Below are 18,730 nucleotides of genomic sequence, written 5' to 3'. Positions count from 1 at the left end.
TACCATTTGTCTTCGGAATTCAGATGCAATATCTAAATTTAGAAAACACCTACCACACACAGTTTAAAAACATTTTATTCCAAAGTTCACCTGCTAATTCCTAAGATAAGCAGTAACCAGTTCCATTGAAGTTAAAGCTTTGAAGATTCTTGTTTAAGTCCCTGACACACCAAATACTTGTTATTGGTACTTATTAATCAAGAGCTAACCAAGTGACCAAGTGAAATTCTCACAGGGGTGGGTGTTGTGAGAACTTCACTTGGTCACGGCCTTCATGGTGGTGGCTGTCAGGAATTGAAACAGCTTCTCTCTTGCATTTGTTCAGAAGCTGAGGCGACTTTGGAGATGGGGCTATGACCCTCAGGGTTTAGCTGTGGCCACAAGGTGGAGGTAGTGGCCTGGTGTCCGAGAGAGGACGGTTTGATCTTAGAGTCCATGGGGGAGAGAGAATGGATTGCTGCAATCTTAAGACCCTTTGGCGACTTTAGTAACTGAAACCCTTTAAAATGATGTCCAAGGCATACATTCTCACCAGCTTAATGACACAGTGCACTTTCAGGGTTATTTCAGACCTCAATAATAGAGAAAGGGAGTTCACAGTGGAATATATGCACTGCAAAGCCCTATCCTGGAAATAAACCTCAGATCTGGGATATCAAGTTCCTATGTTAATTAAGATGGAGAAATTTAACATCATCATGAAACTTCCTCCCTTTGTTTTGGATATGTCTGGGATGATTAAATGTTGGGGAACTTATTCTGTATTTTGTTCAGCTATAAATAATTTTAGTCAGTGCTTTTTTTTTTTTCCCTCCAGTAAAAATAAATCTCTTCTGTGCTTCCATGAATGTGATCTGATCCTCTCTTGTGATTATCCTCCATATGATACACTGTAGGTCACAGTCTATATTACAGAATATATCCTATACTATAGGTCATTATCAAGAGCAAAGGCATGTCCTACATTATGTATTATGATGATTTGTCTGTAGTACATGCCTTTGCTCATCTATCTGACAGTAAACCTATTTTTTAAACTGTAAGCTATCTGGAGGCAATTATCCCATGTGTCTTACGGTCTCCTACTGCTTTGTTGGAAGAGTTTAAGTGTAGATTTGGCCAGGTAACTGGAAAGTGGTCATTTGTATTTTGGAAGGAGGTACAGTGCAGTGTTCAGGGCCCGGGCACTGGATTCCAAAGGAATTGGATGGGAATCTGGTTCCTCTGCTTAATATCCTAGATCACCTTCTTTTTGGCGGTGATGGTGATGGTAGCAGCTTTATTGAGATAAATTCACATACCATAAAAATCCTCCATTTAAAATGTACAATTTATTGACTTTTAGTCTATTCAGAGTTGTGCAGCCATAACCACGATCAATTTTAGAGCATTTTCATCACCTCAGACAGAAACCCTGTACCCTTCAGCTGTCACTCTGAATTTCCCATTCCCCTGAAGCAGCCACTATACTTCCTGTCTGTATTTGCCCATTCTGGATACTTCATAAAAATGGAATTATATAATATGTCCTCTTTTGCAAGTGGCTCCTTTCACTTAGCATAAGGCTTTTATCCATGTTGTAGCCTATATCAGTACTTGACTACTTTTCCCAACTGAATAATGTTTCACTGCATGGATTTTTATTGGATAAAATAAATGGATATCATATTTTGTGTATCCATTCATTTGGTAGACATTTGGGTTGTTTTAACCCTTTGGTTATTATGAATAATGCTGCTGTGAATATTCATGTACAATTTTTTTTTTTTTTTAAAGATTTTATTTATTTTGGAGAGAGAGTGCACTTGAGAGAGCATGGGGGCGGGGGGGAGGGACAGAGAAGGAGAGACTTTCAAGCCGACTCCTTGTTGGAGTGCAGAGCCCACTGTGGGGCTTGATCTCACGACCCTGAGGTCATGACCAGAGCTGAAACCAACTGAGCCACGCAGGTCCCCCTCATGTACAATTTTTCATGTGGATATATGTTTTCATTTTTCTTGGGCACATACCTAGGAGTGCATTTGTTGGATTACATGGTAACTCCGTGTTTACCATTTGGGGGGATTGCTAGCCTGTTTATCTTTGTTTTTCTTTCTTTAAAGATTTATTTATTTATTTTAGAGAGAGTGTGAGCTGGGGGTGGGGGATGGGCAGAAGGAGAGGGAGAGAAGCAGACTCCCTGCTGAGTGCGGAGCCCACTGTGGGCCTCAATCCCAAGACCCTGAGACCATGACCTGAGCTGAAATGAGTCAGACACTCAACTGACCGAGCCACCCAGGCGCCCCTGGACTGTTTTTTCAAAGTGGTTGGACCATATTGATTAAAGCCATCTTGGTAAATGTGAAGTGGTACTCATTGTGGTTTTGTATTTCCCTGATGGCTAATGATTTTGAGAATCTTAGGTGCTTCTTGGCCATTTTTATATCTTTCGTAAACATGTCTATTTAAGATCATTTTATTATTGAATTATAAGAGTTCCTTACATATTCTAGATACAGTTCCCTTATCAGATATATCGTTTGCAACTCACATGCCAGGAGGCCCTCACTGTAGACTAGGATTAGTCTAGTCAGCATGACTTTAGTGTTGTGACGGGCTTTTTTTTTTTTTAACTGGTGGTCACTGCCTGCAAAACCCTTATTTGAAAATTTTTGTTCAAACATGATCATTGTTAGTCTCTTATTTGGTATTCACATTTTCTTAGGTGACAGTAAGAACATTTAAAACTTGGAATATTCTCTTAGTGTCAGGAAATCTTGACCTTGAATATTTTCTCCCAACCAGAAAGGATTTTTCTTATTTCTCTGGAGAAGGATAACTAGCATCAAGAGGCAGGCAGTACTAGCTTATTTATTAAGTGAAGTTCAAGTCAGCAGCTGTGGAGGGCCCTCTGTGCACTTGGCATGGAACACTGTGGGAAAGGAGAAGACCGTGACCGTAAGCAGGTGGACTAGGTACTTAACCATTGTTAGGAAGTACAACAGGAAAAAATGGAGTGAATTAATGGGGAATTAGTCCTGTAATTCAGCTAACACTCGCATCATGAACAGGGTCACCTGCCACATACCAGATGTCCTTCCTCTGTTCTCCTCTAGCTGGCCCAGCGAGTGTGGTCTTCTCTGTTATTTCTGGAATTTGGGGTGTCTTCTTTTATCTGAGATAATCCCAGCTCCCAAAAGCAGAGACACCCTTGTCTAAAGTTGGATTCAGAATTGGATGGTAATTTCATTCATTAGCCTCCATTTACAAATGATAGTATCTTAGCCCTATCTTAGCATAGGAAAACTCTTCCTTGGGTTCAAATCTTCCTTCCATCTGAAGAACCCGTGTGACATCAGGCAAGCAATTTGAGCTCTTTTGTGAAACAGACATGAATACCTAAATTCGTAGCTTTGTTGAGAGGATTACTCTTGGCATCCTGCCTCTCCTCCACGTATAGCAAAGTTCTTTCATCCCTCCACTCAGAATTGTTTCACTGTGGACAAGAGAGAAGTTAACATGGCAACCCAGGACACTAATGTGTTTGTAACCGTACACGTGACGGGGACAAGTTTCCTAAAACAGCGTTTCTTGTGCTTTGCACTGATTTTCTATGGAATTGTTTCATTTTTCGCAAAAGTAGGTCACAACGGACTCATTTCACAGTCCAGTAATGGTTCATGACCTGCAGTTTGAAAACCATGCTGTGCTGTGCGCCATGCTCTCTTGCCCCCAGATCCCCACAGATCCGTTTCTCCAGGCAGTCAGGGGTATGTGCTGTCAAGTAGTCACATAATGATCAGTACTGCTTCCCAAACAGCAGTTAGCAAACAATTAAAGTGTTTCTTCCCTATAGATTTTCTAATAAGTTAAAGGAGGAAAGGCACGATGTTGACCTTACCACCAAGTCCCAGTGACTCACATCTAGTAAGCTCTCCAAAAACTGTAGCTTCTGCTGTTAATAATGAAAGTTTCCATCTAATTTCTGTGGTACTTTGCCCTACCCGTTTTCCAGGCAAATGAGCATGCATAGTAACTGAGCCTCAAATGTCTTACCACCTTCCTTGACCTGGTCTCTTCAACTGATGAATCAGTATGTGTTCACATGCCCTGTGTGACCCAGCCCCTTTGGCTTTCGTTTGTGCCTGTGCGCAGTTAGCGCATTTGTATGGCATGGAGCCTGTATTCATTCAGTTTATGTGCCTGCTGTCTACACATACTCTGCTAAGAAAGATGATGTTAGGTCCTTGGCCTCGTGGAGCCTGGTCCTGGTCCGGGAAGGCCGGTGGATCTGTGGACAGTGAGGAGGGACGCTGTGTGCATGGCTGTGGTGGAGGGGAGCAGTGACACCCCTGCAGCGGCTCCACCCCCCACCCCCAACCACAGGAGAGGCCCTGAAGCTCCTTGGCACCTGGTTTAATTATTTGTTAATTGACACACATGGTTGGATAGATCTAAGTCCAGCGTTGTTGCAGGGGAACAGGGAGGAGACAAATGGGAGGAAGACGTGCAGTAAAAAGTGGGTGCAGGCCCTGCATGGAGCGGAGATGCTGGAAACAGAACAAAGCTGGTGAAGAGGATGTGAGGTTGAACCCCTCCTCTTTGCTCCTGGGCGAGGAAGGAGAAGGGTTGCGGTGGTCTGCCTCCGTGGTGGCTTTGAGGGCGTAAGCTTGTCTTTCCAGGCAGCGTTTTGCCTAATGTAGGCCTCCGTGCTGATCGGTCCTGGGGGCTTACCTTCAGCCACCTGGCAGTGTCCGGTGAGTACAGAGGCCTGAAAAGACCCCAGCTTCAGGAGCACTGCGGAGGCGATACCCTCCTACCCCGGGGTCTCTCACCCTCTGTGACTGTAGCAAATCACAGGGCTGGGGTTTAGAGTGATGTCCTTCAAGCCTTAGGACAAGACTTATTTTGTTGTTGTTTTTCTTTTTTTTAAGTTGAAACAAGCAAACAGTATATTTTAAGTGCTATTAACAAAAAAAAAAGGTTTTAGGTTTCCAGCTCTTAGAACAGTTGTTCTTAGCTCAGGATAGAAGATGGCCTTTCTGCCTTACTTGTGTACACGGTAATTCGTTCAAGATACAAACCAGTTTTGCATCTTTGGTTGATCTTTTTAATTGCTGTGGAACAAGGTATTTTTAAAGTTCATAGGGAGTGTGGCCCTACTGGGTTTGCTACAGTCCCATTCTGCTGCCTGCTGCCCTTGCAGGTCTGGCAGTGAGGACTCTGCCACCGTGGCTCTGGTTGTCCCCGTGGGCTTCTCTGTGCCATTTTCCCAAAGAACAACCCTGTGACTGGAGGGTTCACTTCCATTAAGGAGATGACATTTAGTGACCACTGCAGGCTTTGAAATTTGATTTCAAATGCTAATCTCAAACTGTGGAAATGTTGGCAGTTTTTAATTGTTTTATGTATTATAAAAGTGATCCATTGCTCTTTCAAGAAAACTTGGAGGGCGCCTGGGTGGCTCAGATGGTTAAGCATCTGCCTTCGGCTCAGGTCATGATCCCAGGGTCCTGGGATCGAGTCCCGCATCAGGCTCCCTGCTTGGAAGGGGGCCTGCTTCTTCCTCTCCCTCTGCTGCTCCTCCTGCTTGTGCTCTTTCGCTCTCTCTGTCAAATAAATAAATAAAATCTTTAAAGAAAAAGAAAACTTGTAAAACACAGAAGTACAGAAATGAAAAAAACACAACCCAGGCTACAATCCACCCCCAAACAACTGCTATTCATATTTTTTATTTCCCCCTCTTCCTCTTTCTTCTTCCCTTTTTTTTTTTTAAAAAAAAATAGGGTATTATAATTTGCTGCCTGCTTTTAATTTTTTTTTTTTTTTTTTAAATAAAACATCGTAACCTGTGCCTGCATGTGTAGGCTAGCTGCATCGGTGCGCAGCCAGACACAATAATCATAGTAATTCCAGAAGTCCGCTCAGTGGCAGTTTGATTGTAGCAAATCCTTGAGGATGTTTCGTTGCTTGAGAAGCTTGGGTGCAAGCATCTTACCAACCGCTTATTTGGGAAAGGTAGGAAAAAGCCTCAGAGCGTAGCTGAAACGTGAGCGGGATCTTGTACCTTGGAAGTAGGCAACCTAGGGGCAATCCTCAGCACTCAAAGGAAGCGTTAGCAGGCTCTCCTTTCAGCTGATTTGTTTTGTAATCCATAAGCTGTCAGGATGTCATGAAGCCCGCTAAGAGGTCCCCACTCCAGGCCTGGGAAAGTATACTCTGAGCTCTGTCAGGGACACAGATAAGTCAGTCTCTCTACAGGATGTGGGGGAAAAATCCCTCAGAATTCCTTTGCTAGATCTCATTTCAATTAATTAGAAAAACTCACTATGTTCTATCTTGTCAGACTTTATTTTGAAGCATACTTGCCATGTGGATCAGTTGGTGCAGATGATGTTACATAATGGCAGGGAAAAAATTCAAAATGTGTTTCCTGTGTAAAGAAAGAGACACCTCATCACAATCCAACAGGGTGCGTTTCTGGTCATGCCCTGGAAGTAAAGATTTTGCCTGTTAAATTGAAGGCCATTTGGTATGCTGTAGTGAGGGCAATAAAATCCAGAGATACTGTACTCAGATTTTGTGATTTTGAAATGCATGAAATCTGTTTCTTTATGACCAGAACAATAATTTAGTTGGTGACTTAAGAAAGGGCATTCTCCTTAGCTAAACATACATGGCTAATGAATGAATGGCTAAGTAAATCCAACATCTCTGTGTAAGAAAGTGGGATGGGTGCGGTAATGATTTATCACAGAAACTTCCATTTTGGAGAAAGCATATCAAGCAAAGTTTCCCTAATGTTATTTTCTTAAGCTCACTTTATTTTATTTATTTATTATTTTTTTAAGATTTTGACAGAGACACAGCGAGAGAGGGAACACAAGCAGGGGGAGTGGGAGAGGGAGAAGCAGGCTTCCTGCTGAGCAGGGAGCCCGATGTGGGGCTCAATCCCAGGACCCTGGGATCATGACCTGAGCCGGAGGCAGATGCTTAATGACTGAGCCACCCAGGCACCCCTAAGCTCATTTTAGATAATGGACTGGTGGTAGCCACTGATGTGATAGTTTATCCGCCACATCCACTTTGATGGGACTCCTTTCCAATGGACTTCTCCACAGCACTCTTGATGTAGCAGAAGAATGTACACCCAGTTCCACTGGTGGTACTTATTTGGTAAAAGTCCCCTAGAATTATGAACCCACTATGCAGATTTATATGCTATCATGCCGATGTTAAGTGATGAAAACTTAAATCCAGAAACCATATAAATCTGAGTAATTATATGTGTGTTTTTTGTTTTGTTGTGTTTTTCATAAAAAGCCTTCATTTCTCAACATCACTGAACAAAAGCAAAATTTACTGAACTGGTAGATGATGAAATAATGTCATTTTCACATGTTAATATTGATGGGATATTAATATTGTCCTGAAGTTATGTTCATTTCAAAGAACAAGTCTAATTTTTATAGAACACAGTCTTTGAGAAGAAATATTTTGAAACTATGGTAAAGAAGGTTGACTCTGGGTTATCTGGAAAATTCTCAAGAGTGTTTCAAAGAGCTAACATTTTATCCTCTGCGAGTTTATTGGCTTATTCAGGATTTTGTATATGTAAATTAGCATCCTAAATTAATGGATGTACTGTTAAATTGTATTGGGAAATTGTCAGTTTTTAAAATTAGATGTCTTTAAATTTTTTGTTACAAAAATAGTAAATGTTCATTAAAAAATTGGATGGGGACAGAAACAGGCAGGAAGAGAAATTATCACCAATATTCCTTTCACCCAAAGGGCAACCCTAATTATCTTGCTATATAGTTCTTTATGATTTTTTTTACATCTTTTTCCTTTTTTTTCCCTCTATTAGTAGATTTCTGATGTACATAGATAAATTTTTCACCTATAATTGACTTCTTGAACTTGAAGGTGAGCATCCTTTCTCGCCTTTTCTCTTGCTCTTCACTGACAAAACTTCTGTCGGCTCTTTCTGTGCTTAGCATTGCATGAGCAGTGATGATGACCTAAAACTGGGTTTTAATTTTGAAACCAGCTGCAGCTTGGTTAATCAGATAGGTACCTCAGGGGCTCTGTGGTCTAGGAACACCTGTCTTAACTCAATTGTAAAACAAATTGGCTGTTTGATTTCTTAAAAGCATTTTTTTTTTTCCAGAAGGCAAGGGTCAGATGTTTTCCAACCTAGGGGGAGAATTGTCAGGGCTGAGCAAAATTCCACTGATTGCCTGAACAGACACCAACAGCTTTTGACCAACTCTGTGTTGCTTTAATTGGTGAATAAGGCTTTGCCATGGAGCAAGGACCATGATGCATTGTACTCAGCTCTTTTCATGTCAGTTGCTCATGATCTTTATTTTCATAGGCCCCCCCCCCCCATGAATCCTGTTCTTTCCTATGGATATGTAAAACCTTGATCAACTCAGGTATATTGGCAAAGTAGGCTGGAATGAGGTTAAGATCTTTTACTGGCTCTACTCTTGTGGTAGAAACAAAAATCGTCTTATCCCATTTGGGCTGCTAGAACAACATAGACTGGCTTATAAACAACAGAAATTTATTTCTCATTTCTCATGGTTCTGGAGGTTGGAATTCTAATATCTGCGTGCCAGTGTGGTGGAGTTATGATGAGGACTCTCTTCCAGGTTGCAGACTGCCGACTTCTCCTTGTGTCTTCCTGTGGGGGAGAGCAGACAGCAGCAAGCTGCAAGGTCTCTCGTGACTCTTAGGACATGAATCCCTACACCATGGCGCCCCCCCCCCCCCCCCGACCTCATGACATCAGCTAAACCTAACTACCTCCCCAAGGCCCCACCTCTATATAGCATCACACTGGGGGCTTAGGGCTTCAACATAGGAATTTGGGGGGGATACAAACATTCAGCCTTTGCAAAAATGTTCATTTTTCTGTCTGTAATTTAGTCATTTTCTAAATATTGGTGCTTTTACTTTCCCAGGTGATTCTGCTGTATCTCCAGGGTAACCACTTTGAACATCTAATGGTGTTACATAACAAATTGATAGGAAATTGGGCTAAACTATTGATAGCCTTCAGATACTACTTAACCTGGAAGGTTTGGGGGCATTGTCATGTTAATCCTCACCATGTACTTGTTTTCTTAGGATTTATCTCTTTCTCTTAGGAAAAAAAATCTAGCCAACTAAGAGTCTGGTTAATGTAGGTCTTAGAGGATTCCGATTTCTTTTTTAAACGTTGAGTACGGTGCTTATATCATCACCATCTCTGTGCCCTCTGCTGTGCGTTGTAACAAACTTTGTGTCTGTGTTCTGTTTTTATGGTAGCCCTTACTTCATGGGCTTTTCCCTCTCTTTTATTATCTTGGATTAGTTGTAAGGGGCTGCCTTCCAAAATTTGTTTTTTAAGCCAGAGGTTAGGGGTTCAAAATACATTTTCCCATAGAAGTGGGGCATCTGGGTGGCTCAGTCGGTTAAGTGTCCAGCTCTTGATTTTGGCTCAGGTCATGATCTCAGGGTCCTGGGATTGAGCCCTCCATCAGGCTCTGCGCTCACCTGGGAGTCTGCTGGAGAATTTGTCTCTCCCTCCCTCCTTCTGCCTCTGTGCCCCCCCACCACTCTCTCAAGTAAATCTTTTAAAAATATCTATGTATGTGTGTACACACACACACATACACACTCTCTCTCTCTCTCTCTCTCTCTCTCTTTCTCTCTCTCTCCCCCATGGAAATCATGATAATGTGGTTAAACTAAAACTTTTCGAAAATCCATTAAACCCTTCCCAAGTTCTGTAGTTGAGCACGGTGGTGAGGCTGAAGTTCTCTTCAGGTTTTTTGACCAACCATTTCTTTCGCACACCTCTCCCTCCACCCCGGTGTCCCAGTTCTCTTTAAATGGGAAAATGCTACAGGGACCCATCTCTCAGCCACCTTTGGCTTTTTTGGTGATGGGTCAGTATCTGCCCACTGAGAAGATAGAGCTAGGATGGGCTGTGAAGTCAAATGAACCAGCTAGATTTTTATGCACTAAGTTTATCTACTGAAGTTTCTGTATTTATTTTGGGAACATAATAAGAACTCCTGGTCTGACGTTAATTAACTTGCAATGGGAAGGAGAGCTACTGAAGAGAAGAAAAAAAGAATTTGGCCGTCCATTGAACTGACTTAATTATAAAGCAGGCTTTCAAATGAATAGTATACAAGTCAGTGATACCCATTGGTGCTGGGTGCTCACAGAATAAACAGTCAGAAGGGACTTGGGTTCTGGGCGCCCGCGTGGCTCGGTTGAGTGTCGAACGCGAGCCCTGAGTTGGGCTCTGCAGGGTGGAGTCGGCTTGTCCTCTCCTGCCCGTTCTGCCACTCCACCTGCTGGCACATGCGTGCGCTCTGCCCCTCCACCTGCTGGCGCATGCGTGCGCTCTCTCTCAAATAAATAAGATCTTGGAGTGGGGGCGGGGGAGAAGGGGCTTGGGTTCGCCCATCAGAATTTGATGTTGGTGATAGGTGTGTGGGTGCCTGTTGCACAAACACTGAATGAGAAAAGCCGTCAGATATTGTTAGGAAGGAGATGGGGAGAGTATGAGAGAGAGAGACCAGCATAATGAAAGCAGTGTGTCACTGGGCTGAAGTTTCCATTGGCAAGAATTTCTGACTTACTGCTCTGTAAAGTCAACATAAACTGTCAGATTCAAGGATTGTCTGATCTCAGGACAATGTTAGCACAGAAAATCAACTTCTGTCTGAGTCGGCAGAGGTGGTGTGTATGCTTCGGCTCTAAATATAGAGGTTGTGGAATTAGGTGGGCAAGCGATGGAGGGGCAACTCTGATAAAGAACTCGAGGGGGAATTGATTGTAGTCATAATTAATGATAATCATAATGCCATTTCCGCCAACTTCTTTGCCTTTTAGTGTCAATGAGAACTCCTCAGTGATGCAGGAAAGTTGAGATTTTAAATTTTTTTGGTATTTATTTATGTCTAGAAAAATTGAGATTTTTTAAAACTGAAAATATAAGGAAAGTCCACTCTTTCTAAGGCTAAAGATAAGTGGACTCTAGGGCACTGCCAGCCTGTGGCGTGAAACCCCCACGTCTGAGCCGCTGGGCTGGGGCCTCCTGTGCTGCTGGCTTCATGGAAATAAGTTAGTAGAGCGTTGGTACAACAGTGGTTCACTGAAGTGGGCAGTGAATTGATAGCTCGTAGCTCTACCAGTAGGTGCCACAAAGAACCTGGGATTCACGCACGTTTTCAGCCCATTTCGCCTGCTCTCTTACCTGTTTGGCATCGTCTCAGACTCCCTAAGCCACCCCTGGTCTGCTGCTCCCAAGAATTGTTGGCTCACAAACCGCAGCATAATTTACCCTAAATCCTGATTTTTCCTCAAGATCCGTGTACTTGCTGGTTGGAGGGGGCCCAGCTCTTCGGCCACCATGGTGACTGATAGCACTCCCATTTGGTGGTATTGCTTTGCCAGTCACACCATCTCCCAGACCAGTGTTCCCTCAGCTCTAAAATGAAAGGGTGGGCTTAGTTGGTTCTCTTGCTGCTCCCTGCTCTAAGGATCTGTGCCTCAGCTAGCTCAGACTGAAGACAGCTGCCTTCTTAAGGCTGACCGAGAAGGATAGAGTGGCCAGTCCTGGAGGGGACTGCACAAGGCAGGGAGGCCAGGCTGCTCATTCAGTAGATGAGGACCTGCTCACAGCCATGTGCCTAGTAAGTTACACAGGGGTAGAGATAGCTTTGTCTTGATTTTGCTTTCCAGGGTTATTGATTAGCATTATGCACGATTACTCTAAACTTAAAAGCAACTGGGCATAAGTTTACTAGGCATCCCTACTGTAAAATGATACCTTGCTTGAATTTTTTCCTTGCCTACCAAGTACTCTCTATAATGCTTTCAGTTAAATGGGGGAGCAGGATCCTTAAAGGGTAAATGCCTTGGAATTTTGTTTCTTTTAAAAAAAAATGGCTGTGAATTGCACTTCAAAGCTTGGCTAAGCATATGGTCAATGCAGAGCATCCCACAGTTTACTAGGAGTTCTGAGAGCTGTTCCAGAGTTTCTCCTCCTTGCTACAGGTAGGAAGTGTCTGACATTCCAAAGAGCATTTGTGCGGTAGCGTGCTCCCAGCTTGACTGCACAGGATGCTTCCTGTTCTGAGTCCCACCCCCCCCCCCCCCCCCCCCCCCCCAGTGCACAGAAAGTATTTTCCAGCTGTGTTTTCATTTGACCATGTGATCTTGGCTTATTCAATGTTAATAAGGTCTGCTTTGGTTGCTTTAAAAGACTACAGTTTATACATAGTACTGGTCTCATCTTACTGTATATGCAGGGATCTTTTTTTTCTTTTTAAGATTTATTTATTTATTTGAGAGAGAGAGAGAGCAGGAGGAGTGGCAGATGGAGTGAAGCAGACTCCTCCCCAAACAGGGAGCCCAAAGCAGGGCTCGATCCCAGGACCCTGAGATCATGACCTGAGCCAAAATCAAGAGCTGGCCGCTTAACTGACTGAGCCACCCAGGCGCCCCTATGTAGGGATCTTTGATCAGTGAGGAGCTTGCCTCTGTGACCTGCTAAGGAAATCTTTGTAGCTGTGCAATCAAAAATAATTTGTTGACTCAGTGATTGAAAAGGTGAGTTGCTATTATAAGAGACAGCATAAGGGCAGTACAATAACCTCTCTCTCTTTAAAAAAAAAAATTCTGGGATGTCTGGGTGGCTCAGTCAGGTATGTGTCTGCCTTCAGCTCAGGTCATGATCCTAGTGTCCTGGGATCGAGCCCTGCATCAGGCTCCCTGCTCAGCAGGGAGTCTGCTTCTCCCTCTGCCCGCCCCCCCCCCCCCCGCTCTTGTTCTCTCTCGATCTCTCTCAAAAATAAATAAAATCTTAAAAAAATTCTGTTAAAATTATTTAATATCTCAAACCCCTAGAGAAGTACAAAAATGATATAACGCATTCCCTCTGCACGTTACTGTGAAATTGATCATTGTACTTTCTGTCCCTCCTGCCAGCCCTCTTTTTCTTCATATCGCTTTCACTCTCCACCAAAGTATATAATTTATTTCATTTACTGTCTTGACCCCACTAAAATGTAAGTGTCATGAGGGCAGAAAATTCTGACTTTTTGGTTCCCTGCTACACACCCTACTAGCCAGTGGCTGGCATTGTTCACAGTATTTGCATATTGCCCAATAGTGATTGATTAAATGCATTTTCCCATCTTTGCTTCTTTTCATGAAGTAGAGTGCATTTTGGGGCTTCCTTTGCAACTGCAGACTTTCCCCCAAATCAAACCTTCCTTCTTCCTTACCTTCTCAGAGTTAACTAGTATTGTACACACATTAATCAGTATGTAGAATTGTCTTAAGGTGTTGAGTTATTTATATACATGGTAATATAACCTCCTGGTTTAGCCCTGAACTACATGCAGCACTGGGGTCGGGGGACAAACCCAGAGAAGTCCTGGTATGAGTGGTAAGCCGAGCTCCCCCAAACCCTCTTTAAGGAGGACTTTCCATGTGCCTTGAATAAATGCTGAAACAAGCAGGGTGATTCATGTACCAGACAGCAATTAAGCTTTAACATCAAAGAATGAACCTGTCTCGGTTTTCTCAATTAAAGTTTAAGAACTAGATGCACTTAATGTGGCTGTGCCAGGAAATTGGCCATTTCTTTGCAGTTTTCTCCAAATAAGGGGGTCCTAATAGTCCAATCAAAAAATCTCATTAACAAAGTTTAAATGGCTTACTATTCTCAGTAAAACTTTTTTCCTTCCTTTAGTTGAGACGAGAGAAGATCGACCTTGAAAATACTTTGGAACAAGAACAGGAAGCTCTAGTTAATCGTCTCTGGAAAAGGATGGACAAACTTGAAGCTGAAAAGCGGTTTGTTTTAGTCTTGCGTTTCAGTGTGGGGCGTGTGCACGGCCAGGGCATGCTCTGGGTGTGACTAACAAATAGGAAAGGGGCGTTTTAATTCCTTGGGTGATGCACATCATTTTAATTTGCCAAACCAAAAAAATATTGAAAGCCTTCTGAACTCTTCTCATGTTGGTCACGTCTTTATATTTCTCTCTTATAGTCCCAGTAAAATTTCCTTTCATTTGGGACAAAGGCTATGAAGAAATTAGTCACCTTCAAATTGTTCGGGAAAGATGGTTGCAGTTTCAGCTTTTTACCTTACTGAACTGGCTTCCCCGGTTTTCTCAAGTGCTTAGGATGTGTACTATGTACGGTTAATTATGACACATCTCTAGAATGTACTTCATCAGGAAGGCTGAGATTTTCATAGGAAAACTATTATCAATTGACTTGAAAACTTACTATAAATACTTGTACATAGTTAAGGTTAGGAATCGTTTTGCTAAATGTATGTGCATGGATGTGAAATGTCATTCAACAGCAGACATTTCTTGAGCCCCTTCGTGCCCTAATTTTTAAGTACCGCATACATTGAATGGGGGTGGCAGAGCAGGACTTGAAGAATGTCAGGGGTTTCTGTATGTGGGATGTGTGTGTGGGGGGTGTAGAAAGGGAGTTTTTAAAAAATATTCATTAATCTACTTCACTAGGATCTTTTTGCTAACCAGAGGCTTTGGCCATAACTATTTGGTTTGGATGAACATCCATAAGTTATTTTGAGTTCATCTCTAAATTTGCAAAATATAGTCCTATCACAGGCTTTAAGAAAAGTGAAAATTAAAGCTATATCTCTAGGGAAATACTCAAGCCGTAGTTGAATTGAGTATGCTTTGCATTATTGTAGTGGTACTAAAAAATTGAATCATGAAAAGGTATTTAATATAATAAATGCAGGGACCATTACAATATTTAACATACCAGTTTTCTCAACAAGGGCAGGCCTGAAGGTGATTCACAATTTGCATTTGGGCAAACTTAAAGGTAAAAAGTTAAAAGCCAAACCAAACCAAGACCCTAGTAGCTTATGAAAGGGGACATAGAGGTCCATTGCCAATCTGTCTTCCTTTGCAGAGCGCAGTTGGAGGTTTTATATGTATAAGTACCAAAGTATTGTGTTAAGCATTATGAAGTATCATGTGGTTGGTGAAAAGCCGTTGAATATTCACGTTCCTTGTGCCTCAAACTAACCGTAATTGGTAGAGAAGGTGGGACTACCAATTATTAACCCAGTGATTGTGGTTTGGTTTTGTTCTTTATCTTTTACCTGTGCTCTGACCAGAAACAAAGGGCCTTCATCCCAGTTTGCCCCACCCTCAGGATTGGTTTTTCAGGAAGGAAATTTTAGAAGTAGAGTCTGTGTGGTGTCACCTTCCAAGGGGGACCATAGTACATAGTTCGGAAGTGTTGACCAGAAAGCATTGAGAGTGAAATTTCTTTAGTATCTCCGTTTCCGCAAACAGATGTGATTCATTTAGTCAGCAGGTAATTCTGAGTGCCTACTCTATGCCAGGCATAATAATCAGAAGCAAATGCTGGAGACTTTTTCACTAATGCTTAATTACCAGTGGTCATTTAAAAGAAAAAAAGGAGGGTGGATCCTTCAGCTCTGCCCTTTGACCTTGACCTGGATACTAGGTAAGGGAGACCAGAAGTGGATATAAAATGGGCAGAGCCTGAATTCGACAACCCTGTGAATTCCGGTGATTCACAGGAGCTTGCTATGAAAACAAACCCTCCAGCTAGTATGTTGTTTTGTCTTTTAAGGCAAACTGTTTTTCATTGTTGGAATTTTTCTTTTCACTGAAGAATCCTACAGGAGAAATTAGACCAGCCAGTCTCTGCTCCCCCGTCGCCTAGAGACATCTCCATGGAGATAGACTCTCCAGAAAACATGATGCGCCACATCAGGTTTTTAAAGAACGAAGTGGAGAGGCTGAAGAAGCAGCTGAGAGCCGCTCAGTTACAGCGTATGTCACCTCTGATTTTACTGGTCTTCTGTGGGCACAATCAACCCATTTACCAAGCACAGGCTTTTACCAGTATTTACCATGGAATTTGCATAGATCAAATCCATCCTGTATTTCATTACCAATACATGCGTGTAGAAATCTTTCTATCATCCTGGAATGGATTATTTTTGAAAGTATTATAGTAGGACAGGAAAATAGTTTACAATACTTGTTGAAATCAAATAATTTCAGGAGGGTCCAGAATCGGGTGCTATTTTTGGTCCTCTCCTTGTGTTCATCACTAGGATTGTAGTCACAAATGTACTTTGGGGAATTAAGGCAGAGAATAGTGTTTATCGTCCTTACTACTAAATTTTAGCTTCAGCTAACATTTGTTCATTGTACTTGAAGAATAAATGCTTTAAAAATGTAGCCTTATTGTTTGGGAAAATGTCCAGATATTGAGTTGGAAATCAGAGGAACTAGATTTCTGAACACTTGATTAGGTCACTGTGCATTTGCTTGGGTCTTTCCTGTTTCTGCGCACAGGCTGCTCAGATGCATTTGAGTAGACAGTGTGGCGCAGGGGAGAGCGCTTCTCCCTCTCTCCCCAACCCCCCGCTGCACATTTTTTTATTGATTCTTCCAGGTACATGTATGTGTCTGTATAAACTTATTTTATACTAAAAGCAGCACCGTGAACACACTCTTTTGTATTTTTCTGTTTGTACTTACAGTATCTTGTAAGTTTTTTCTTGCCAATACATGTAGAGAGCTGTCTGGTTCCCTTTTTAAAAGGCTGCTTAGTATTCGGTTCTATGGATACGCTAGTGCCTTCTTATCTACATAGCTTTGCTTTCCATTGTGTCAGCCCGGTCGGGAGGCGGGTGGCCCTCCTGCCTTACCGTCAGAAGGGCAGCAGAAGCCTGATGATATGTCACAATGCCTATGTCATTCCCCACACTTCATCTCCTCACGTAGGCATTGTATCATGTCACATCATCACAAGGAGGGTGAGTACAGCACGCTAAGATATTTTGAGGGTGTTGGGGAGGAAGAATTTCCTCTGCCTTTCAAGGTTTTTCTGGCTGGACTAAGAATCAAATTGACGTGAGACAGATTAACAGGAGAAAATCAAATTTAGTAGCATATGTATGTGGGACTCTACACAGACATGGAAATTCCAAGGACAATCAGGCAACGGGAAGCTTATATGAGCTAAAGAGAGGGGTGGGAGTCTGAGGATACAAAGGGAGACAGACCATTAGCAGGAAGATGAGAGGAGAGGTTTAGAAAACAAAGGTTGCCCTATTATATAGATAAGTTTTCTAGATAAAGAAGAATCTCTGTGAATAGCTGTCTTCCTGATAAAGGCAGGCAGTTGAGCAGGTAGTAAAGAGCTCTTCCTGAATCTGCTGGGTGTGGATTGCTTTACCTCAAAATACTGTTCCTGCCAAAGTGGCCCATCTTGGAGTGGCCTGCCCTTGGCCTCTACAAAAGAAACCGGGACCACATCATATAACTTTTATTACATTATATTGTTACAATTGTTCTAGTTTATTATTACTTCGTTAATCTCTTACTGTGCCTAATTTAGAAATTAAACTTTATCATAGGTGTGTATATTTAGGAAAAAACATAGTATATTCAGGGTTTGGGGTCATCCTCAGTTTCAGGCATCCACTGAGGGTCTTAGAACATATGGCCCATGGATGCTGTATATCATAATTTATTTAACTAGTCCCATACCAACGGACCCGTTTTGGTTGTCCTGCTGCCACCACAATGAACATCTGTGTCCCCACATTTGACACCTGAGCAAGAACACCAGGATAAACTCCAGAAGTGGATTTATGGAGTCCAGGGAATGTGCATTTAAAATTTCAGTGATTCTTACCTTTATGTTTTCTTCTCTAAAGTTCATTGCAAGTTCTAGTCCAGTAGTACATCTGGGTTGGTGACTCAGGATCATCCTTGGAACCTGTAAGAAATAGTGTTAGTCTCCTCATGTTGCTGTAATAAATGACCACAACCTTAGTTGCTTAAAGCAACACAAATGTGTTAAAGTACAGTTCTGAAGGTCTGTGGTCCAAAATAGGTCTCGTTGTACTAAAATCAAGGTGTCAGCAGGGCTGGTTTCTTGTAAAAGGCTTTAAGGGAGACTCTGTTTCCTTGCTTTTCCCAGCTTTTAGAGGCTGCGTGTTTTGGCTCATAGCCCCTTCCCTGCTTTGGCAGCACTCCTGCCTGCATCCATGGGCGCATCTTTTCACTCTGACCCCCTGCCTCTTTCTTATGAGACCCTGGGATGACATTTGCCTAGCCAGATAATCCAGGATAAATTCCCATCTCAAGGTCCTTAACTTAATCATATCTGCAAAGTCCCTTTTGCCTCGTAAGGTAACATCGTCCCAGGCCTCAGGGATTAGGATGTGGACATCTTTGGGGGTTCATCATTCTGTCTAACTTAATATGGGTTTCTGGGCTTACCCTAGGAGTAGAAACTGGTTCTCCAATTTTTTTAATACAAGGAATTCTGATGTGTACCTTGGGTTGAGAACCATGACATACATTTTATGAAAACAAATCAGTGAATTCTCAAATACTAGATATGTTAGGATATTTTTTGAGTTTTTGGGGTGCCGGACAGACAGAGGTCTTTTCGTGCCTTCCTGAACTCCTTTCAGTGCCATCGGCTTTCTCGTGTATACTTCTTTTGTGCCCCAGACAAAATCTTTAGAGGAAATTGAGGAGGAATTTTTCATTCCCTTTACTTTCTTCTTATGGCACTATTTGGTCTTTGAAGAGATTGCAGATGCAAACAGAGGCATCCATAAGTGCGATTTCGATTTTTGTGAGGGCAGAGAAAGCTGACTGGAAGGAGGGACACGTGGCAC

At 42.4% G+C, this 18,730-nt stretch overlaps 1 protein-coding gene across 1 annotated transcript in view; it reads left to right on the top strand.

The window, feature by feature from the left end:
• The window catches only part of CCDC6 (coiled-coil domain containing 6), a 108,197-nt gene that overhangs the window by 68,251 nt on the left and 21,216 nt on the right, over positions 1-18,730 (top strand). Inside the window, exons 4-5 of the mRNA XM_032423541.1 lie at positions 13,748-13,851; positions 15,694-15,854. Coding sequence (XP_032279432.1) covers positions 13,748-13,851; positions 15,694-15,854 — 265 coding nt within the window. The remainder of the gene's footprint in view (positions 1-13,747; positions 13,852-15,693; positions 15,855-18,730) is intronic.

This window comes from Phoca vitulina, unplaced genomic scaffold (genome assembly GCF_004348235.1).
Source record: "Phoca vitulina isolate PV1807 unplaced genomic scaffold, GSC_HSeal_1.0 scaffold29, whole genome shotgun sequence".
Classification (NCBI taxonomy): Eukaryota; Metazoa; Chordata; class Mammalia; order Carnivora; family Phocidae; genus Phoca; species Phoca vitulina.
The sequence above is the reverse complement of the archived record's forward strand: the minus strand, read 5'-3'. Positions and strand labels throughout refer to the sequence as shown.